This window comes from Haliotis rufescens, unplaced genomic scaffold (assembly GCF_023055435.1).
Source record: "Haliotis rufescens isolate VD_foot unplaced genomic scaffold, xgHalRufe1.0.p SCAF_6, whole genome shotgun sequence".
Classification (NCBI taxonomy): domain Eukaryota; kingdom Metazoa; phylum Mollusca; class Gastropoda; order Lepetellida; family Haliotidae; genus Haliotis; species Haliotis rufescens.
Window position 1 is genome coordinate 42,806,726 of NW_025964334.1, and position 25,076 is coordinate 42,831,801.

Sequence of the window (25,076 nt, forward strand, 5' to 3'; positions counted from 1 at the left end):
AATACATATTAGGTAATATGCACGTGGCGGTGCAGCAAGAGAGGAATGAGTAGTAGAGTTGAAAAAAAAATTGATCAAGGGATTAAACGATAATATACTGAACAACAAAAGTTCCTGTGACATTGAATAAGATTTAATGTAAAGTTATGTTTTTTACCAAATCTGAAACAATTTCGGTTTGCAACAGATAACAGACTCCTGTAAGTGTTCAAATGGTTTAATTTGCCATACTGACTTCAGAAAATGTGTGATTTCATAAAAAAACATGAACATGCCAAAATAGCAATTTACAAATCAATAGTGTGTGTCCACCTCTTGTTGCAATGCAAGCAACACATCTTCGTCTCATGGAATGGACCAGGCGTCGCACAAAGTCCTGTGGGATATCTGTCCATATCTGCTGGAGCATGTTTTGAAGTTCCTGGAGTGTCTGTGGAACACGTGGTTGACGTCGAAGGCGGCGATCCATCTCATCCTACATGTGCTCGATTGGTGAGAGATCAGGGGAGCAATCCGGCCAGGGGATGACATTCACGTTGTTTTGTTCAAGAGAGAGGTAATGCCTGGGCCATGACAACGCAAAAACGGTAGAACAACAGGGCTGATGATCTCGTCACGGTAGCACTGTCCATTGAGATTTCCCTCTACCACTATCAAACGGGTCCTCTGTCTTGCTATAATCCCACCCCATATCATAACGTTGCCGTCCCCGAACCCATCTTCTTCCATGACACAGTGATTGACGTAACGTTCACCTAAATGTCGGTACACTCAAATCCGTCCATTGCTGTGGCTGAGGTGAAAACGCGACTCGTCAGTGAATAGAACTTGTCCCCACTGCATGGCTGTAGACGCTGTCTGCACCACTGTAGACATGCTTGACGGTGGTTTCTTGTCAAAATGGGACGTTTGGCGGATCTTCTGGCAACAATCCCTGCACATCTGAGGCGACGACGTACAGTTTGTGAAGATATTCGTCGAAGCCCAGGGTTGCTTCTTGCAGTCACTGTTGCTGGCTGTTTTCGTAGGTGTGTTGTTCGAATCCAGTTGTCTTGTCAATTATTGGTTACGCAGGGTTCCCCCTAGACTCCAATATCTGAGAGTCACCTTGACTCAGCCTATGAATTTTTGGGAGTCAAAAATATTTTTTGAGAGTCAAATGTTTTTTTGTATGATTAATGAAATTTAAAGTGTTCACTGGTTAATGTTACACTTGAAGGGTCACTGATCTAACGCAATTCCCCGGACTGGTTGTTGCCTTTGTTATTGTTTTTTTCCCCCGTGAGTACCCGGATGATACACAATGCAACTGAGCGTGACCAGAGACTGGGCTACCGTCTGCAAGGACAGTTAAATAAACCTGGAGGCTGGAGGCAATATTTGTTTTATGCATTTTTGCATAAACACTGATTGGTTAACTGTGATCTATAAAGATTTCGACAAAGGGCGCATGTTAATTAATTTCTTCAGCCTAAACAAACAGACAAAAAGAACGACGGAGCTCATCGGATGTCGTCATTTGGAAATACCCCAGATGGTTATAGTTTAATACTAAAAAAAGTATCCATGCAGTGAAAGTATTTTCGGATTTCCGATTGCGTCGATAATACAATTACTACTCCCTTGTTGTCATCCACGTTTTCTCGTATAACCCTGCACTTGTGTATTTGTCGTCTTTCACTTGATGCTCAGTTAATGAATTTATTACAGGTACAATTAGTGGTAGCACCACTTAGATTACCTGACAAAGGTTCCCATTTGGCATTTATTGTGTCTGGGGTAATTATTCAATCTAAATCCAGGTTTGAAGTGAGATGAAATGTGTGTTATGTAATATGCACGTGGCAGCCAAGCAAGAGATGAATGATCAGTTGATTTACTTTTTTTGTAAATCAACGGATCGTTCCTAGTCATCAAAGGATTAACAGAAAATACGTTGATTGATTAATTACTGTTATCTTGCACAGTGGATATGTCAAAAGTGAGTGTTTACATGTCTAGGTTTACTAAAACAAAGGGAATACACTCATATCATGGCGTGAAGTGCCGATGTAAAAACAACATACTTTGTTCAGAGGGTTAACTGATAATACGTTGATTGATTGCTCATTGTTATCAATCACTCAATGGATTTTTTAGGAACTGTGGACGTTATGAAAATAGTTGTCACGTGGGCTTTCTCAGCCGACCTTTGAGACTTGACACCTATGTGAAACACCTGAAACAATCCAAGTGATCAGTTGAGAAACGAACACGGGTTATAATATCCCGAAACGATATATATCTTTTAAAATATTTGATTGTTACAGAGACACGACCTCATGACATCGAATAAGTTTCTTTGTACAGCTGCAGACGAGTGGGATATTGTTCCTTTGTGTGGATATTCACGGATACATTCCTTGAACAAGAAAGCTGCTTAAAATTTATCCACATAAATTTGGTAGGTTGTAATTATGGTATTTGCATTTTGTTTTCCTTCATTTGAACCGATTCGTTCTTGTTTCTCTACGTCTTGGTTGGGAAATTCTTCAATGCGCTATAGACGTTGTTTTCACAGGTCTTTTCCTTTGTAAGCGTGTATATATTACCGTCAATTTGTAAAATGTGATTCTCTCAGGCAATTTATAAAATGTGTAAATATTTCAGTCATTTTGACTAAAATGTCTGTCCAGATTGATTAAGACGATCAAAAGGGCCTACAAACATTACAGATTATTATGTAGGATTAGAAGCCAAACAACATAGAAATGTACTTTTCAACGTTACATTTTCAGTCTCTTGGTATCAAAATGTTTGGAATTCGTTATCATAATAATACAGATGGAAATGTTTTTCTGTCACTTTGTAAAATAACTGAATATTTAGACGTTTAATAAATTTGTTACACATTTTGACAGTAAAAAAATATACACACTATAAAAAAAACAATGCTCAGGTGAAATATTTACTTTGTGTTGCAAGTCGAAATAGTGTAAACAAAAATCGCAAAATTGCAGCAGAGGTCGCGAACTAGTCAAGATTTCTGCTATACATCCGGGTACTCACTGGGAAAAAACAATAACAAAGGCAACAACCAGTCCCGGGGAATTGCGTTAGATCAGTGCCCCTGTAAAGTTAAGTATCTTTTAAATATAATATGTCTTTAGTTTAAGTTAACAAGTGCTAATTAGTGTTCTAAGCTGATTGTACTACAGAGAAATAAAGGATATATGAATGAAAAACAAAGTTTGTTGGTTTTATTTTTTCACAATCTTTAAATAATTCACAGCTCATGAAACAATTTGCAGTGACACTAATACAGGATGAATAAATAACATCAGTCTCAACTGTGAGACATAATTTTTAATCATGGATGGATATTAAAATACATTTCATGTCAGATTATAATATAATACAGCTAACTCATTTACATGTTTTATCTAGTTATCTTGTATTATCTATCAACAGTGAAGTTGAACTGAAGAATTGTGAACACTCGTAATATTTTCTGGTTGAATACAGTTTATTAGCAACAACAAACACGCCCAAAGCTTTACATTTCGTATATACCATATTTATTCGTGTATAATAAGCACCCCTAATTATGGGCAATTAAATCCTGAAAAAAATATCTCTCGTGTATAATACGCACAGACTTTTCTTCAGTCTCATTTCAGGCTGTCATGATCCGACATCGGAAATAGCATAACATATCCGAATTGAATTACGCAAGTTAATCCTGTTGTTACACTATCTGGTAATAAAAATGTGTTCTCTGTATATCTGACCATATGTTTGTCATCTATTTTATTATTTTTATTTAAAATTTCGTTCAATAATGTTTACCTAAATTTCGGCAAAAACATGTGTCCCTCCGATACTTACAACTTCCGTTTACCCCGTTCCATAGGTTCCGCTTAACCACATACTGTGACCGCGCCAAATCACATTATTCACCGCAAAAATTATAATATTTTCTTCTGTTTCAATTTTTACAAGTCTACACATCTAGATAAACATATGTCATGGTTAACTTTTAGTGAGAAAATATGCTGAAACGTGAAAAACCTTGTCCATTTGCATAGTTTTCCTTTGTTTACATCACATGCTGTCATCGAAGCCACACGGAGTGTGAGAGTTACGTTCACTTATATATATTTTGTCGTGTACCTCACAGTCGCACAGTTTTAGTAGCATATCTATATAATTATGCAAAACAATATGTAAAGCCCCTGGCTGTTCTGATTTTAGCGTTTGTTTTATAGGGGAGAAAAGTCTGGTTATGTGACAGGCTATGCAAATTAGCCCATGGCAGTGGTGTTATACGAAGTTATGTTACTTCTAAAAACGACGATTAATTTAAAACTAGACGTAAATTTTAAGTTGTTTGTATATATTGTCTTCAGAAAATGTTCATAAATTAAGTTCAGGTGAGTAGTTGTAATATTTTCATTCCAAAGCTAGTAAACAACAACACAGATATTTTGAAATTGCGTCAGTCATGACGTATTTTTCCTTAATTGAGAGTCATATATGCAAGAATTCTGCGTCAGGGGAAACCCTGGTTACGTGTGGCCTGCCACTCCGAGGATGGTCTCTGACTGCATTCGTCTGTTGCCAACGTTGCCATAAACACCAAATGGTGTTTCTGTGGACGTTAAAATATCTTGCAACATCACGTTGACTCGATCCTGCTTCAAGCATACCAAGGGCTCGCAGACACTCATTTTCGGACAGGCGTGGTATTTTGTAACGTTGAATAATTACGTAATTTTGTTGTTTTTCTGAGTGGTTGTTGTCAGCATGATGCTAAACAATGCATATGGAATCCTGTTAACGCACATGTTTTTATACCCATTCTTGTGTAGTGAAATGAATGGGGCTTGCATAAAAGTCAACTTTTGCATGGAATGCATGCTTTTCTGTAGCAGTTGCGTTTTTATGACTTGATTCCATACATGGACTACAATATTGATACCAAACTTTACTTGTTTGAAAAATACCATAAGATTTTGGTGTCACGGGAACTTTTGTTGTCGAGTGTGGATGTATCCTCTGATATGTTTGAACATTAGTTTGTCTTCTGTGAATATTTAAATATGTATTGGAATTTATATTTCTGTTCATTGTCTACTTTGGGAGATATTACATTAATGTTAATGTATTTCTGTTCATTGTTGACTTATCAGAAATTATTCGCGATAACAATTATGCTGTCATCAGCTGTTCACTTTGTTGGCATGCAGGGGACAGCAATCTGCAGTTATCAAATTTCTAGGTCTCCGACAATGTTTTTTTAAGATTGTGATTTGACTGCCTCTGTAGTCTAGTGGTAGAGCATCCGACCAGAGAGCGGAAGGTCCGGGGTTCGATCCCCGGCCGCGTCTTACCAAAAGATGTTAAAAGATGGTACTTGTTGTTACCCTGTCTGGCGCTCGGCATTAAGGGGCTAAAACAAGGACTGGTCAGCTCGGAGTCAGTATACTGTGTCTGAGTGGGGTATTCATGTTAAACTGTGGCATGGTATCTCAGTGGGCTAGCACTATAAATCGGCATCAGTCCGGACTGGTACAAGCAGCCACACACACACGCACGTGCATGCACGTCTATATTTTAGTGCAATAATCTTGGATGTGATGTTAAACCCAATTTCATCTCATCTCATCAAGATTGTGATTTAATATATTCTAAATGATGGGGTGAAATAATGACTGTTGTAAATGGTGTTACAGTTTTGGGCAAAAAATATATCATTTACACTCCAGTGCTTTCGTCAATTTCGCTGTCTTATTTCTGTCTGTAGTGTGTACCGTATCAAAGATCGGGTCTCTGACAATGATTATTGCTGCAGGTTCACCCTTTTGTTTACAGGTAATTAGCAACAATTAAGTCATATATTCCCCGCAGAAGGTGACGTGTTTGCCATGTGCAGCAGCCAGAAAATGTTGCTTATGAGTTACATTTGAACGATTAATTCACAGTTTTCAAGAAATATGGACAAATCTGGAAGCAAACTTGTAGCATATTCTAAAAAAATCTCCCACTTCCTGTTTGGCCACAAGAAATAGTTGAAAATTCCTAATTCACACACAGTGTCCATTCTTACACGAGGGTACGTTCATGAAAGCCAGTGCCATCTTATCTAAAGGTTTGACGAATCTCTTTTAAAATACGATTGTTTGTGATCTGAAATTTGTATATTCTTATGGAGAAAGAGTTGTAGGTATATACATTAAGGTTTTGTTTTGTTGTCACTCCAAAATACGAAATTTGCTTGTGTTTTGAAACTTTACCCGTGATTGCCTGTTAGATAATTTTATTCATATTATATGTTATAAGTTATATGTCATTTTCGATGTTTGTAGGGGAAAGTGAGAGTGTCAATGCAGATAAAACTATTGAAAGATGGACACCATTTGCAATCACGCTGAATGAATGTTGGTGCCATATCTAAGGCAACAATGAGAGAAAACCGTGGAGTCACGGCCTTAGTCAATCCCTGTGTTGTTTCCGGAGCAGAACTAAAAAACTATTCAACATCTTTCATCCAAACTTGGTACATGTATTAATCAGGGGCTGAAGTGGTGCCTTTTTGCCTTTAGAAATATTTTTTTCCTGTTTTTAAGTTTGGCTTTGACCTCGTCATAGTGATGTACCTCTAAAACCATGGATATTCTTTCATGACACTTTGCACACAGAGACCAGGGTGTCAAATGACCTTCCAGTCTTTGTAAGACCAGTACCTGATCCCATGGTTCTTCAAGTGGACGCCCTATCTATGGATTGGACCAGCTTGTTCGTCTACATGTTCCCTCCATGGGCTTTCCTAGACAAACAGATCCATAAAATAGAGTTCAAGGTTGCATCATCATCTTGATAGCTCCTTTGTGGCAAAGCAGAGCATGGTTTCCAAGGCTGTTGCCACTACACATGGAAGAACCAATCCATCTTCCTCTAAACCGAGATCTCCTATGTCAACCCAAGATGCAGGTTTTTCTAAATCTGTCTCAGCAGCCGTGGCTAAGTCATGGAGACCATCTTCATCCCTCCTTTATAACATTGGAGAAGTTCATCCAGTAGAAAAGACGACATAACCTGGGAGACAGAACTGTGACTATCCCCATGGTAGCAGACTTTTTACTCTGTCTACATACAGCATCACAAAACCGGAAATGACTATCAGAGAGATTCTTTTAGAACGTCTATGATGTCATTGTTATGAATAATGATGGAAGTTCCTGAGAAGGTACCAGGTACCACATATTTGTGTTCTTGCAACCTTCAGGATTGGAAACAACTATTAAGGGATGAAATCACAAGAAGTCTAAGTCTTCAGTCAACTTCACTAGGAGTGGACTAGAGCTTTCCCCTCTGTTATATTCTCTCTAGTTGATACACATTTGAGAAAGAAGTGCGGATTTTGGCCTTGGCAAGCTAAAGAGCTTGATGCTTATTTGTGATACTATTGTGTTGACAATTAGTTGTGTGAAGTTGGCAGTCAAGAGGACTTCTGTTGAAAAATCTGAAGATTAGTTTTAGTGTGACTGCAGCCAAAATAGAGGTGGTATCTTAGAATTAATAACAATGATGTCATTGTTCCTATGTTCCTGCCTTTGCCCTTGCTCAAAAGTTTGCATTCATCATGGGGTGAATGCCCATGTTCAATGTGTTGCACATTGGTTCCACACGAGTGACCTCTGGCAGTAGTGTATATTTTTAGTTTATAAATTCTTCTTGTAAAAAATGCACCTTCCCAGCATCAATTCATTGTTAACACTTTGTTTCGTTTGTACTTTTGTTCGTATCATACCATGGTTTTGTGTTGTGGTACAGGTCTATTGTTCAAAGCCTTAATGAACAAAACTCATAATCTATTACTTTCTTTCAGTTCCAATATCAACACTTATACTTGGCCCAAACAAGAAGGAACATGTGCAGTATTATGAGAGCAAAGATGGTCAAGAGATGTGCGAAAATGTTACCTATCTTGGTAAGTGCTGCAACTACCGTATATAATGTCAATATTTGAACTTGGTCCAATGTCCATTTTGTATATGCTTGAAACTATATCAGTGTGAATTGAAATAGTTTTGCTTTTTATTCTCAAGAGAAAGTGTGTCAGGATTTGAAGATGCATATGTGAAAATATGGCAAATATCTGGCAAGTTAGGGTTCTTTTCCATTTTGTTTGTTCTATTTTCTCCAGTTGCTCATGCAACGAAATCTTAGGTTGACATTTCTGTTCCATTTTTATTTAGGGAATTGGTGGTGCTTCATGTGTCACATGTTAGGAAGGATATGATTAATTGCAATTGCTGATGGCCAATGCTTTTTTACATTCGGGTATTTTTACTTGAAAACCTGTGCAGTAGTATAGACGAGACGGAATCCTAGCTCACCACCACCTCAACCATTCCCAAACCCTATCAATGCTTCTATCTTAAGTTTATGCCAATTATTTGATGACGATCCTTGGGTCGTCATGTCCTTTTTACTAGGAGACCAGACTGTATACTCTTCTTCACAATTGGAAAGAAACAATTGATAACCATATTTGGATCAAATGATTTGACAACCAAAAATCACCGAACGTCTATCAGCCAACACAAATAAAATTGCAGAAATTTGAACAAAAAACAAAAATAAAGCATTCACTCATTGCTGGCATTTCAGATAACATATCAATAAGAGTTGAAGACTTGTAATAGATTATCATACGTTAATCGAGAGTACAGTCCACATCAATCATTTGTGAATCAAACATTAATTAGATCAAATATCCATGGTAGAATGTTGGGAATACGAGCTGTCATGTTATGATAATATATTCAATTTTCTGAGGACATTTACAATGTGTATTTGATTATATATATCAGTTATCTTGTACAATCACAGCATGTACCATGTACATTAATTAGATTCACGGAAAATACTATTTCAGCAAACCAATCATAGCGCCATCCTCACAGTTTCAATGAAAGGAAAAACAAAATCTAATCAGACTTTAGAGCACATTGTATCCATAAGTGGTTAACCCAAATGCAAAAAGGTATTGCTGTCATCATTTTAGGAGTTATGTTGATGTTTTCAATAGTTGTCTTATGTTTGTATCACTTGTACCATCAACAGAAATGGGGGCTGAGCTACCACATGTAAAACCGACCTCAACAGAATTTGTTTACAAAATGGAATCGACACTTTTGAATCTCCCTTTGCGACGGATAGGGCATTTCATTTACATGTTCAGGTGGTTTGAGCCATCACATATGACTCTTAGTCATTTTATATGAAAAAAAAGAGCAGTTATTTGTCAAAACAGGCGAGCATGTGGGACAGCTGATAGACAAGAAATCGAGGCAAAACTATGATGCGTACAGGCCCTGTCGATCACTTCAGGCTTGGCCAATCAATGTTTACATTTTGATCATGAACTTCCTGCCCATAAATATACACAAAACCAATTGATATTAATTACCATAGCTTTCCTTCCATATCTTAGATTTGAATATTTTCTGTAACTCAGCATCATAAACAGAAAGACAATCTCTAGCGCCGTGCTAAATTGCCATGACACACAGTTGATAAAAATATGCAATACTTGGACTAAATGTTATGTTACAGACTTGACGTTAGTAGTCATTCAACATAACTGTACAGTGGGGAAAAGTAAATCTTTCTGACCAGTCTGATTAATTTCTTTTTAAAATTAGCTGTCTGATATTATAATACATGTAGTTACATGTATGTGACATGATTGCATAATAAAAAAAACTTGCAGCCATTCACATGAAGTTCAACATGGCAGAGAAAGGGTTGAGAAGAGCGGCAACCATTTTAATAATCTCACCATATTTTGCAATACATAGCACTGTATGAAAAATGACTTACACAATGCTAAAGCAGAGATGATTAGGGTGATGATGGATATTATTTTGATTTTGCGCACTCGGTGTTTGAAATCTTGATTCACAGTTGAAAATATAATGAAATGTTGGTGAGGATTAAGAATGGGGATTAGCAGCTCATAAATAATGGCAATTAAGTTATGGAGACATATAATTGTCATGACTACAGGGTAATCCTTTGGAATTAAATGTTCATTCAGACAATGGTTGTCCCAAATCAGTCGCTATGACAACTTCCCTCCTTTCCTCGAAGCTTGGACCCCAAGCTTACATGAGTCAAAATTAATATGTTTGAACTTTTACACCAAATGAAACAGTGCAAATGTGTATGTAATCAGTTAGATAAGTGCATGACATAGTTGAAAGCCTCGTTTAACAAATTTTATGTTTTGTGTTTCCATGGAAACTCTTTTGACTTAGTCTCAAACGAGGGTAGGGCCATAACTTGAAAACCGTTCAACATATTTCAGCAAGACTTGGCATATGCTTTACTTATCGGCAGTAGTGGTGATTTTTGCTATTTTAATCATTTTCGAAATTGTATTTTTTATGTCAAACAACTCAAGGTTTTTTTCCAGAGACATAACTGTCAAACTTATGAATATTTTTATGCTATACATGTGCAACTATTGCCTTTTCATATTTTTCAGTTTTGAGTCTCCCTTTTTTTTTATTTCTTGTTCCCGCCAAATCTCTACAGCTAATGAAAGTTTCTGCATGAAACCATTATCTTTGCAGTCTTTCATTTGCCATTATTGTTTTTTTGATTGGCAAACACATTTACAGTAACAACTAATGTTTTAAATAAAAGGTGCAGGGAGACATATGTTTTTGAGTAAAAACACATTCTAGTTACACTGTTTGGTTATAAAAGTATTTGGGAGTGGTAGGGTATCCTGGTGGTTAAAGCGAGGGCTTATCACGCCAAAGACCTGGGTTCAATTCCCCAAATGGGTACAATTGCTTGAAGCTCATTTCTGGTGTTCCTCGCCATTATATTGCTGGACTACTGCAAAAAGTTGCGTAAAACTATACTCACTCACTCACCATATTTGTCTGAGTGGATATATATTAAATGCCATTTTTTTATCTGTAACAGGGTTTATAATTGTTTTTGTTTTTTACTATAATGTTTTTGCATTTGAAATAACAAGAGTGCAGAAACCCTCAAATGGTGACAAATTTGGAAAAGGATATGATTGTATTGGTAGAAATATTGTGTGAAAGAAATTACAAATCCAAAATAAAGGAAGAATGCAATTTATTCCATATACAGAAATGTGCAATGTTCTGTGCGTCTGTCTACATGGTTTGTATACACCCTGTTTAGTGTTACAAGTGGCCTGAAACAAAGATGCCTGCATTCCCACCTACTTTTCACCCTTCTCATAAATGACCTCATCATTTCAAATAACAACCTCAACCTTGGAATTGCTACAGAAGATTCACACATAATCCTAGCAGAATCAGAAAAATGATCTTTACACAGGAGTGTTTGAGTGCTTGGTGCCTGACAAAGAAGATGAATATAAACAATTGTTTTATCTAACTTATAAACCGAAAAAAGAAACTACATTTATTAACATTTTTATGTTTCAAACAAACTTTCCATGAACCTTAGGAAACAGGTGTAACTTATTGGTTGCTGGGGTACGGTACTTGAAAAAGTACGGTACATCTTAAAAGCGCCTCTGTAGCTTATCGTTACACTCATGGGGCTCCAAATACGAAGGTTGCATGCTCAATTCTCAGGAATATAAAGAAAACATTTCTAGCGAGGAACATTCATATGTTACAATCTAAACGGAAGTTGTACTAATAAAATCCTCGGGATATTATATAAAAATCCAAGGAATATTTCTGTTTCTGGAGAACTGGAGAACAATAGGACATCACTAGAAGTCTTTAAGTGTAAATGCAGTAGGAAATAGAGCCAAATGTTTCTTCCTTGGCCAAAGAAAATTTGCTCGAAATGTTGCTACAGGTGGCAACACGGGTTGGACCCTCCTGTAGTCCAGCAGGCACTGGTGTAGTGTCACCAGACTTTCTGTATGTATCCAAAACATGGACCAGGAATGTACTTCTTATCAGACCTGGGTATGGTCTCATAGGGCGCGAGGAAGAAAACAAAACTGGATGTACAGAGTTTGAGAGAAACGGAGTTATTATGGGATTAGGTCATCTCTACCACTTACCACACAGTTAAAACTGTGTCATGGTATCTGTAAAAGCTTATACACCTTGCTATATAAGTACAATAACCTTGACCGCAACGTTAAACCCCATTTCACCTCACCTCACCTCACTTACATGACAGACTCGGTACAGCGCTCGCAGTCAGTGAAGCTGAAGATAAAATATTTTTCAAGACTTAATCGTACCATAGAAAAAAGCACTTCTTCAACCACATAGTGCAACTGGTATAGGAGGAAATAAAGTGAGACTTTACTCATGCTTCAAAGAAACATACAGTGTAGAGCTGTACATCACAGCATTCATACCAAGATCACACAGAAGTGCTCTGGTGAAGTGGAGTAACGTCACTTTGAGTGGAAAGTGGACGAAATAACAACACCTAACTGTATTACATTTGTGGAAGATGAGTAACATGTGTTATTATATTGCCCACTCAAATACAACGCAAAAGTCTTTTTCTTTATTTCGCAAAAGTTCCTCAGAATGTTTGTAGAACTTTTGCTAGCGACCCGGGCTCTACGCAGAATGTTTGTAAAACTTTTGCGTAGCCAAGCGGGGACTACACAGAATGTTTATAAAATTTCTGCATAGCTACACAAACTCTCCACGGAGCTAATGCGTAGTATCTGCGAAACTAATTGCCCCTTTTATGGGACCAATTAGTTTTATGACCACCGGGGGTGTACATCCCATATGGTGACTGTTTTTCACTATATTTATATATTCAAATTTTATTTATAATACCACACTATTACAGTACTCCTTGAAACAACAGAGTAAGTACAATAAGTACAATACATTGAATGAGAACAAATGATAATGCAGTGCGCAAAGATGGATTGTGTCTGTCATCTTGCAAATTAGGAACGAGACTAATGGATTATCATGAATATGTATTATGCAGTTAAGAGTACTATACATAAATGTAAACTATAAAAATGTATTCACTTTCACGTTGTATACAACCATTGGCCTTCGCGATTGAGTTGTATGGTCCATGTGTATTGGAACGAAATGTAGAACCGGTGTATAAGTTTCTGAATTTGCCAAAATACACGTAGGTTCATTAAATATGATTACAGAATTCGACCCATTAAGCGCCCATCACCCAATAAGCGCCCCCCCCCCCCCCAAAAAATAAAATAATTATATAGTAATTATTTCGTTTTAAATGAAAATCGTCCGGGAACCGAGGTTTCCGGATATTTGAAGTCCGTATATAAGCGGGGCATGCCTGTATTCTGTTTATTTTAGATATTTGTGACTTTGAATATTATGTGCAGAGAAAAATTACACCGTACCCCTTCAGCTAAGTCCGGCAAACGAACGGGTGATGAGAAACTTCGTCAGTACAAATTCGAAATTTGAGATAAAAAAATCACCAGACATGTTGATTTACCCTTTAAATTGTATTTTTTTGTTCAGCTAGGCATTGTTTTATATCCAGGGATTAAGATTACCTTGTGCATTTTCTCGTAAACTAAGCCGGACACAGCAATCAGCTGTACACACGCTTTCTTGGAATCTACCGGTGATTCGGTCAAGACACCCCATGATATAACTTTACAGGATTTTAAATGCAAGGACCGGCAAAAGTTGTATCTGAAACTTTTTTTTTATCAGGAATAATATATTCCAATATCTTGTTAATTTAGATACAGCTTTTGCTAAACATATTTAAAATAATAATAACCCTAAGCGAAGCAGCTGATCGTTATTGCCGGGTATTATTTTTTACATGGAACCAGTCTGACCAGTCACCGTCAAGGCTCCCGTGCATGTGATCGCGAGAATTACTTGTTGACATAGAACAACTACAAAAACAAATATGACTTTTAACGAATCAAAGTATGGCATTTATGATATATGTATCCATTCTCTGTCAACTAAAGTTCGTTTCAAGGCGTCAATAGCGGTAATCTGACCGTGGTTGCTGTTAATAACGGTGAGTTGTGCGATCTTCCGATCACTTCACACACGATTTCGCTGAAATTAATTAAAACAATATTAAAATGAATTTTGAATAAAATTAGTGAATTAAGTTACAAACATAAGTCCAGATATACAAAGAACACTTTTTATAGCAAGACAGTGTAATTACATGACTAATTTGCGAACTTCAGGATGGATTTGTTGACATGGTATTTCCGGTGTTACGTGTTCACAGTAATGTCTTTCCATGGGTGAAAAAACATCAAAACTCATTAATTAGTGTATAAAGCGCACCCCCTTCTACACAGCTGTGTTTTTTTTGGAAAAAAAGTGCGCACTATTCTCAAGAAAATACGATAAGGCTTACTGATGAATTTACGCCAATTTGACTCTGAATTGGTCCCAATAAGCGCCCACCCCTTCTGTGTTTTTTTAATCGCCCTGGGTGCTTAATGGGTCAAATACGGTATGTGTGTTATAAAATATGAATGATAACTCCCTGCTGGAATGTGTCATACCAATCATTCCATCGGGGGAGGATTGTAAAATGTATGTCAAGATGAATCATCTGTTTATACCCGATACAAAAAAAACAGCCAGATTTTAGCAACAGTGCTATTATGTGACAATTGAAAATTCTAATTAGCAGATAAATTAGGTAAAGTGACTATATGTACTCAAAGCTGTCTATAAACTGAACATCATATCTCTCGGAGACCCAAGTAACTTTGAGTTAACAAGTTTTGTTGTTTACTATATGTACTACAATTCAAAATAATTTAGTGTTACATTTTTCAGAGGAAGAAATATATTGCTTCCATGTGTGAATGCACATTATTCTAGGCACGTCAGTTCTCAGCTTCATGATGCTTCACATAGGTGCTATATCTGAATTTGTAATGTGGATATGGAAGCATATGCATAGCTTGAAAAACACTTGCTATTAACCAGTCTACAACAATTCAAAACAGTCAAACAAGTCATACAGTTATTTTCGCTTGAGAGTTGTATACATAGAGAATACTACGCTCATTCTCGTTAGATACCATTTTTACGAAACGGGTGGACTTTCTATGGTATCTGACCCACATTAAATAAATATTTAAGTGTAAATACATAACACCTTTCGTTCGTTGACAGACCAAACTGAAACCGGTTGCAAAATCTGGTTGTGCATGAATATTGATATATGACCAAATATGGGCATTGTTGACATGTTTATGCATACGCATTAACAACATGCGCCTGCTGTTCTGTTTGCAAACAAACCAGCACAGACGCTCAAGATCCTTTTGGAAGAAAGTCTTCAACTTATGGTAATTCAAGAGCCATGTTGTTAGTACATAGGACACTGATAAGAAAATTTGAAATGTTACATTAGCCCCGCGCTTTGAATATCGAACCAACAGTCGGTCGCACTGCCGGGGTCCCATCTGTGCAATCAAAACGGTTCGGTTTCCTTGATCTATCCTCTGATCTATCCTATATCATGTCCGTACCATGAAATCAGACTGTTCGCCAAAGACATTCATGTTAACTGTACCACCCTTTGTACTGAAGATGTGAAAATCAACAAACTCAAATCTGCTTGCATGTCAGTGACAGCTTCAAACGAAGGGCAAGGTCACCACCGGAATAAGAAAAGACAACCGCGATCCACTCACAGCGTTTTACGCTAGAGATAGGGAATGTTTTATTCACACTTGGGATGTTTGGGGCCACAAAATCAGAAGTCAGGCACACTTCCACAGAGTTTTCGAATGATTTGTATCGGAACTGTTAACTTTAGGTGATCTGGTAGTGCTGTCGTGTACGTTCATTCATGAACAACACCTTCCGAAACAGCGCCACAAAATACGCTTCAAAGGGGACACCGATGGCACAACCAGATCATCCCAGGGAAGTCTAGATATCTGTCCAGATAGTTTAAACAGACTTCATTTCACCACGCTTATCCTTTTTTACGTTAAATCAAATTGAAAGTTGCGAAAGTGGTCGGGTGCAGGGACGCGCTCTATCGGCAGTCGTACATTGTAAATCGATTTATAGATCTAGCTCGATTATATATGTCTGTAGAAGCTCTATGCGAACTTTATATAGAATGCAAACCGAATTTGATGCGTGTGACTATCTTGTTTGGTTTAATAAAGTGTTTGTAAATATCTCTCGTTCTCATGAATTTCTTCAGTTCTGCCTTGTAATCGCAAAATGAATGATGTCTCGCGATTTTTTATGAATGAAAAAAGTAGTCCTGGTGTGACAGAGGTCACGGTTATCTAATCAAAACGAATAAAACAAGGTCAACCTTGTACAACACACGTGTGACGTACGGATTTAGTATCTTACCACCTGTATCTTCACCACGTGGGTAATAAAATATACATGTACATTGTGTTGCCACACTTGCCACACTGAACTGGTCATTCTAAATATAATCTGGATATACACAGCATTATTAAATAGTCAAGCACAGTATACTCAATGGCCTTTGAAACTAATAGACTGGCAACTCTAAAAATTACCAGTCCCCCTTTATTTATGTCAGTCCCAACTTTCAAAAATGAAACATATGAAAATTAACTGATTTTAATTCTGTCAACATCATGTTCAATACAAAGAAGTCATCCCTGAACTAAAAATAGACAACCCTGATGGTAACAGACAAGCTGACTTCCTTTGAAAAATATACTTATACGAATTTCACCGATGTTTTGTTTAACAACACCGATTTATTAGGTACTTTTATTTGCCGGTCCACAGGGACTGGCAGTCCAATGAATTACTGGTCCAAGCCTTATTTTACTGGTATAAATCAGGCATTACCGGTAAACGGGATCACTGCAGCACTATATCGACAGGATATGTATTCATGTAGATCAAACCAAATTTTAGCGTGGCAAAATAATGCTTCAACTACTTCCCCACACATTCACAAAAGCATTACTTGCATGCGTTGTTTAATATCTGGAGGAAAAACAAAGATGCACTGACTTAGATGCGCTGACGACAATTGATGTACATAACACATTAATTGCAAATTATTTACCCGGTAAAGATAATTTGCTGTCTTACCGACTGTCTGTCTGATTGTAATACCCTGTACTATATGTGTAAAACATGTTTGAATGTACACATTTTACTGTTATATCACAAGGGCACTGAGCACATGTTACGCACAGAAAGATCCATATGTTATAGGCAAACTTTTTTGACAGATTTATCACACAGGATGAAACATGGGTCCATCACTATGATCCTGAGACTAAAGTTCAGTCGATGCAATGGAAGCATGTGGAGTCACCGACCCCAAAGAAGGCATGTGTCCAACACGGAGTAGTGATGATGGATTTCTTGGCAAAGGGTACCACAATTACAGGAGCTTATTATGCTTCACTGCTGCGTGGAATGCTGACCAATGGTGTCCGTCTCCTGCAAGACAATGCTCCAGTACACAACTCTCATGTTGCCCAGACAGAAGCGCGGTCCTGTGGCTGTGAAATCCTTCCACATCCTCCTTACTCTCCTGACCTTGCACCATCTGACTTCCACCTCTTTCCAACCATGAAGACATTTTGGAAGGGAAAACGTTTCACAGATGATGAAACACTGATTTCTGAAGTCAAGTCCTGGTTTGAGACGCAAAATGAGGGCTTTTACAAGCGAGGTCTCCATAGTTGCATAAAACGATGGGAGAAGTGTGTAACTCTTGGTGGTTCCTATGTGGAGAAAGACTAATACCTATGCCAAGTTTCATTCCACTAGGTCCATCGGAAGTGGGTCAGGGGAAATCTTTAATGAACACCCCTTGTACATGGTATGTGTTTTTTACCCAAGTACATATACATACATCAACTGTTGATGATAGAGTGACCTTCCTTGGTTCTTTATATTCCAAACTCCAACTCATTGCTTGAAAGCTTTGTTACCGTCCCGCTCTGCTTTGGGGAGCTTATTTACCAGGCTTGTATGTGGTTAATCACTTCAGGCAATGAACACGTTATACATCACTTTCGAGGTATCAGTTTCTAGAAGGATAGCTGTAACTATATAAGAGAGACGAGGGCGATTCAAGGTCTCCTCCTACAACTTGGCTTGTGACTTATTATCCCCCGCCGCGCGAAAGCGCGAAGCGGGGGATATAGTATTCACGACCGTCCGTACGTACGTCCGTACGTCCCACCTGTTTGTTGCCGCGATATCTCAAGAACTAAACACTGGATTGTCTTCATATTTGGAACTATGGTGTATATACAGACTCCCCAGACACCAGTCGGTTTTGGTGACCTTGACCCCATTTTCAAGGTCACAGCAGGCATATCTGCTTTTGGAGTTGGAAAACGGTGTTGCCGCGATATCTCAAGAACTAAACACTGGATTGTCTTCATATTTGGAACTATGGTGTATATACAGACTCCGCAGACACCAGTCGGTTTTGGTGACCTTGATCCCATTTTCAAGGTCACAGCAGGCAAATCTGCTTTTGGAGTTGGAAAACGGTGTTGCCGCGATATCTCAAGAACTAAACACTGGATTGTCTTCATATTTGGAACTATGGTGTATATACAGACACCGCAGACACCAGTCGGTTTTGGTGACCTTGACCCATTTGTCAAGGTCACAGCAGGCAAATCTGCTTTTGGAGTTAGAAAACGGTGTTGCCGCGATATCTCAAGAACTAATCGCTGGATTGTCTTCATATTTGGAACTATAGTGTATATACAGACACCGCATACACCTGTCAGATTTGGTGACCTTGACCCCATTTTCAAGGTCACAGCAGGCAAATCTGTTTTTGGAGTTGGAAAACGGTGTTGCCACAATATCTCAAGAACTAATCGCTGGATTGTCTTCATATTTGGAACTATGGTGTATATACAGACTCCGCAGACACCAGTCGGTTTTGGTGACCTTGATCCCATTTTCAAGGTCACAGCAGACAAATCTGCTTTTAGAGTTGGAAAACGGTGTTGCCGCGATATCTCAAGAACTAATCGCTGGATTGTCTTCATATTTGGAAGTATAGTGTATATACAGACACCGCATACACTTGTCAGATTTGGTGACCTTGACCCCATTTTCAAGGTCACAGCAGGCAAATCTGTTTTTGGAGTTGGAAAACGGTGTTGCCACAATATCTCAAGAACTAATCGCTGGATTGTCTTCATATTTGGTACTATGGTGTACAGGCGGGGGATATTTCGTCACTCTGTGACAAATACTTGTCTACTTAATTTTCACTGCTCCGCTATTTTGCCTGTTAGGCGTTTCTGTTGGGTCAAAATGGAGTCTCCCTCTACTCCCATCTGCAAGAAGTGTGGTCGATTCATGATCCTCATCTTAACTGCACCGACCAGACAACTATCCAGCCAGTGAACCAGCCAGCAGGGCTCGAAAAATGAGTTCAACCCTACTTGTCCTGCAGGGCAAGTACTTTTTATTTTGTACTCGTCCTGCCAAATTTTCACTTGCCCTATTGCTCAATGCTGAACAGACAATATCATGTATCATGCACCATGTAACCACTGAAAACAAAGTAAATAAATTGAACCATCTGCTAAAATACTGACAAACTTACTGTTTTCCAAATCCTGAGCAGTTTCTTTCTTCAACACATCTGCTATAGATTGGGTAAATGCCTTGCAAGCATGATCATTCAAATAATTTGTACCAAGTATTACACCATTCTTAGACTGCAACTGACAAAAACTTGGAAATTTTGAAAATGGTTCCCCTTCTATTGCAATATAGTAGGCTGTTGTGAATAGCTTTTCATAAACTTCAGTTTTTTTCGGCAACTTTTTGCATTGACTTGGCAAACTGCGCAGTCTGGGGTTTGTCAAAAATTTTATCATGTTCACAGCACTGAATATGCTTCCTACTTTTAGCGTGAGATTTCAAAGTTTCTTTTCTGAAATTATGATGTAAGCCAGTTACGAGTTCACATTTGGGATCAGATAGTTTGGGGTATTTTCGACAGACAGTGCAATACAACTCGCTGTCATCATCGTCAAATTTTGCCCATTCAAATTCACTCAACCACGCAGATTGAACAACATGTTTTCGCTTTTGTGTATCGTATTGTTTTTGACTAAGGTTTCGTTTCTCCGCCTGTGCAGTCAACTTTCTCATATCCGCCATTTTGGTTTACCGTATTTTCTTGAGTATAATGCGCACCTTTTTTTCCAAAAAACACAGCTGTGTAGAAGGGGGTGCGCATTATACATGAAATAATGAGTTTTGATGTTTTTTCCCCCATGGAAAGACATTACCGTGAGCGCTTAACACCGGAAATACCATGTCAACAAATCCTTACTTAAGTACGCAAATTAGTCATGTAATTTTACACTGTCTGGCGATAAAAAGTGTTCTTTGTATATCTGGACTTATGTTTGTAACTTATTTTATTAATTTTATTCAAAATTCATTTTAATATTGTTTTAATTAATTTCGGCGAAATCGTGTGTGAAGCGATCGGAAGATCGCACAACTCACTGTTATTAACAGCAACCACGGTCAGATTACCGCTATTGACGCCTTGAAACGAACTTTAGTTGACAGAGAATGGATACATATATCATAAATGCCATACTGTGACTCGTTAAAAGTCATATTTGTTTTTGTTGGACGATTCTATGTCAACATGTAATTTGCGATCACGTGCACGGGAGCCTTGACGGTGACTGGTCAGACTGGTTCCATGTAAAAAATAATACCCGGCAATAGCGATCAGCTGCTTCGCTTAGGGTTATTATTATTTTAAAAATGTTGAGTAAAAGCTGCATCTAAATTAACAAGATATTGGAATATATTATTCCTGATAAAAAAAATAGTTTCAAATACAATTTTTGACGATCCTTGCATTAAAATCCCATAAAGTTATATCATTGGGTGTGTCTTGACCGAATCACCGGTAGTTAGCAACCGGCCGCTTACATCAATAAATAAAGACTGGTTTCAGCGCAAAGCCTGCGCAAAGATACATCAAGAGACAAACCTTAGCCTAATTGTTAATGCTATACGCAACATAAATATCGATCGGCTGAATGGCCGTGATTTCCGTGTCCATATATCGCACATCAAAACAAATATAAATTAAACTGCTGTGAGTATCTGCTCGTCCGTCAGGACGAGTATTTGATAATTTTAGCTTGCCCGACATCAGTTACCACTCGTCAATACGAGCGGACAAGTGGATTTTTCGAGCCCTGGCCAGTACAACCAACTGATCAGCCATACGGCCTATCGACCGATCAGCCGACCGATCAGCCGACCGATCAGTAGCCCAACCAGCCATCCGACCAGCCGGATACAAGCCTGCAGACTTTTCCCTACCATGATGCTAGGACAGATAGACGTTCGCTTGGGTCCCAGCAGGGTATCGCAAGGCCAAACTTCCCAGCCAAGACACCGTACAGTCGCTGCACGGCACCCACCAACCAGCCTTCCACACAGCCAACCGTAAAGACACCATACAATCGCCACACAGACTTCAGGATAATCTAAACGGCCGACCAGCCATTCACCCAGCTAACCATTATGACACCATACGGGTACCGCACAGACTCCACAGCTAATCCATCGACCGTCTAGTCGATTGGCCTATCATATGATCTTCATCAGCAGACGGCACACTCGCCAGACGCAAGGACCACACGGGACTGTCCAGCCGAACATTATACCAACCGAGAAGAGGATCACCGTTCGGGCAGCCATCACAAGCTGCACGGACTATGATCATACAGGAATTCTAGACACTGACAGAAGATGAACTGCTTGGGGATTATGTGGTGGACTACCATGATTATCCAACCCCCATGGGAGCTACCCACGGTCACCCGGAGGTGGAAGCAGAGTACTTTAAAGATACCAATCAGGCTGACAACTAACCCCAGCAGGATTATACGGTTTGTTTAGAAATAGCAGACAAGGAACATGCTCATTTCAAAGTTGTCAGTAAATGTTTGGCGACATTTCGACTTAAAAGAGCTGAAAACTTATGGAAAGTTTGAAGAAAACTTTGCCATCAGTCGGCGCTATAATATCAGTGTAAAATATGAGGGAGGAATGAGTAATTTGTCCATGGACATGCTTAGGCACGTCCAGCAATGCTTTCACAATATATTGCAGTATGTATTGCAGTACAGAGAGATGTATCACACTATATCGCAATACAAAACTTGTGGCAATACACAGCCCTATGTCTTTCAAAAATAATAGCGACTCTGATACCAGTGGGAGGGTGTTTTTTGTCATACACCAAAAATTGAAAACAAGGAATGCCTGACCCCTGGATTCTAGACGTCGTGGCTCATGGATACAAGCTGTACTCCAAGAAACATCCTGTCTTGTAGACCCAAGCCGTCAGACACACATTTCATCTAGTCCGAGCGAAGCTAGCATCAGCAGATCTGGCCGGCAGCTACTGAAGAATCAAGCCATTCGGAGACAAGCGGAGACCAACAACACCAAGGGCTTTTATTCTCTGGTATTCCTAGTCATGAAGAAGAATACAGCTGACATGAGGATGACAATCGACCTAAAGATTCTCAACAAAAGATACCTGGTACCTCCGCCAAAATTCCAGATGGAATCCGTACGGAAGTTATGGTCGACTTTGAACACATGAGACGGCTCATCAGCTTTGATCTACAGGATACCTATCTTAACATTCCGATACACCCATTGTCACCCAAATATCTACGCTTCGCAATCGCTGGGCGACGTTACAAATTCCAGGTCTTACCATTTGGGATATCAATAGCCCCTTGGCTATTCACCAGGATTATAGCACCCGTCATCAAGTTTGCCCATCTCCAGCTAGTTCCAGCTGCATAACTCTGGTTCAAGACATCATATACATTGGAGCAAGATTCCAACAAAACAAGGGATATCTATGCCCACCAGAGGATCGATTCGTCAAGACTATCACGATGATTAAATCCCTATCAAGTCAACCCAGCAAGTCACTGAGGTGGTGAATGTCTCTTCTAGGCAACTTAACGTCTCTACAGGATATGACCTTCAGAGGAAGGCTGATGCTACGTCCTCTACAGACATGGATCAACTCTATAAGATCCCAGAGCCTAGAGTTCAAGACTCGGTTACCTCCTAACTTAGTACAGGACCTGCATTGGTGGAATCACAGAGAACATGTGATGAACGGCGTCCCCCTGACTTATTCGACACCAGAACACCATCTATTCACAGACATGTCAGATTCAGGATAGGGAGCCCATATGGATGATCTCACGGTACAGGGATCATGGAGCACAAGAGAGAAGACCGTTCATATCAACTGCAAGGAAATGGAGGCGATCTAATATGCCATCCTAGCATGGAAGATATGTCTATCTCAATCATCCATCCTCCTAGCCACGGAAAACACCACATTAGTGGCATACATCCAGAAACAGGGAGGAACCGGATCCAGCTCCCTGATGACTACACGATTGTTTGCCTTAGCACACTCCATAAATTGCCGGATGGAAGCAAGACATATACCCAGGAAACTGAGCATCCTTGCCAGGGGAGAATAGTGGCAATAGAATGACCTTACATTCCAAGATCTTTGCTTGGATAACCACGTTATGGGACTCACCTCACCTAGATCTATTTGCCACCTGTCAGAATCATCAACATCCGGTCTAAGTCAGTCTAGTTCCCGACCCAAGAGCTCGCCAGTTCAACGCACTATCGATGGACTGGACGGTTTACATGCTTACACATTCCCACCTTGGTCTTTCCTAGACAAGGTCATCCACAAGGTGGAGGAGACGGATTGTATGATTATCCTGATAGCACCAATCTGGCCAAGCAAGGCGTGGTTCCCCAGACTTCTAAGACTAATAATGGAAGAGCCTATCCAGTTACCTCTCTGACGAGATCTGTTACGACAACCCAAGTCCAGCATTTTCCATGACAATCTGCCAAGCCTACATCCAACAGCAATTCTCGTGAAAGTATCACATATTTGATCGCATCTTGAGACTTTTTTAATTTTCAAGTTCTCAGGGGGAATTTCAGAAGGGAATTATCACGAGTCAGAGAATAATGGTTTCCAGAAGAGAAAACTGTCAATTACACAGGGAGTTACTTGAGGCAGCTCCCACTGAGTCCCTCTGATATATTCTGGCAAAGATGTAATAGAGGTAGTAGCTTCGTAAGAATTATCGAACAGTAGTTACCATTGTTAATAGTTCTAAGAATACTACCTCAGTTACATCAGAAGTACTCCCACCCACCTCTCCAATTCATCTACCCCTGGTGGTTAGATGTGGAAGGAAGTGAGATCCCCGCCATTGCATACATCATAGCTTGATTGGTTACAATGCTTTTGGGGAACAACTAGTTGTGTGAAATTGACAGTGAAGAGGATGTCTGTTGAAAATCTGAAAATTTGATTTGGTGTGACTGAAGCCAAAATACAGGATTTATGGCACAGATGTAATAGAGGTTGTATTCTTAGAATTATTAACAATGATAACTATTGTTTGATTTTCCTACAACTTTTAAAATGTGATTGCAATCTTTCATCTGCTCATGTGCAGTTAATGACCTCAGAGAGAATGGCTGTTCTCATGTACTGTATTGTCTAAATTCATGTTGATACTTCAACAGATATGTATACTTCAGATTGTTGCCTATTTATATCCAACAGGGAGCCGAGGTCGTTATGCGGGTAGTTCCGGACTACAGATAGCATATCTGAGTGGAATGGAAGCCCAACAACAGACACAAGATGCCTGGCAGTTCACCAAAGATGACATCTTAACCCTCACTGGGCCTGTGGCATCAGACAATAACTACAGAGGAATTGATGTCCTTCTCACTTCACAGTGGCCTCAAAGCGTACAGAAATATGCTACTCCATCCCAGGTACCTACTGACAGTGGTTTGGTCATGTAGATCATATTCATAATTAACTTTAGTCGACCCAAAAAATCTCAAACACTAACCATTATTAATTTAATTTTTACATACAAATCAACATGTTATGAAAGTAGGCAATGCACATACAAAATGTCATGTGTAGTAAGGGGGATTCACCCGAACACATCGCAG

At 39.0% G+C, this 25,076-nt stretch overlaps 1 protein-coding gene across 5 annotated transcripts in view; it reads left to right on the forward strand.

The window, feature by feature from the left end:
* The window catches only part of LOC124114626 (CWF19-like protein 1), a 329,927-nt gene that overhangs the window by 108,309 nt on the left and 196,542 nt on the right, over positions 1-25,076 (forward strand). For all 5 annotated transcript variants that reach the window (XR_007218701.1, XM_048385574.1, XM_048385573.1 and 2 more), the window contains exons 4-5: positions 7,871-7,972; positions 24,673-24,890. Coding sequence is in view for 4 of the 5 variants with exons in the window: in XM_048385574.1 (XP_048241531.1) it covers positions 7,871-7,972; positions 24,673-24,890 (320 nt within the window). In the remaining variant the exon portion in view is untranslated. The remainder of the gene's footprint in view (positions 1-7,870; positions 7,973-24,672; positions 24,891-25,076) is intronic.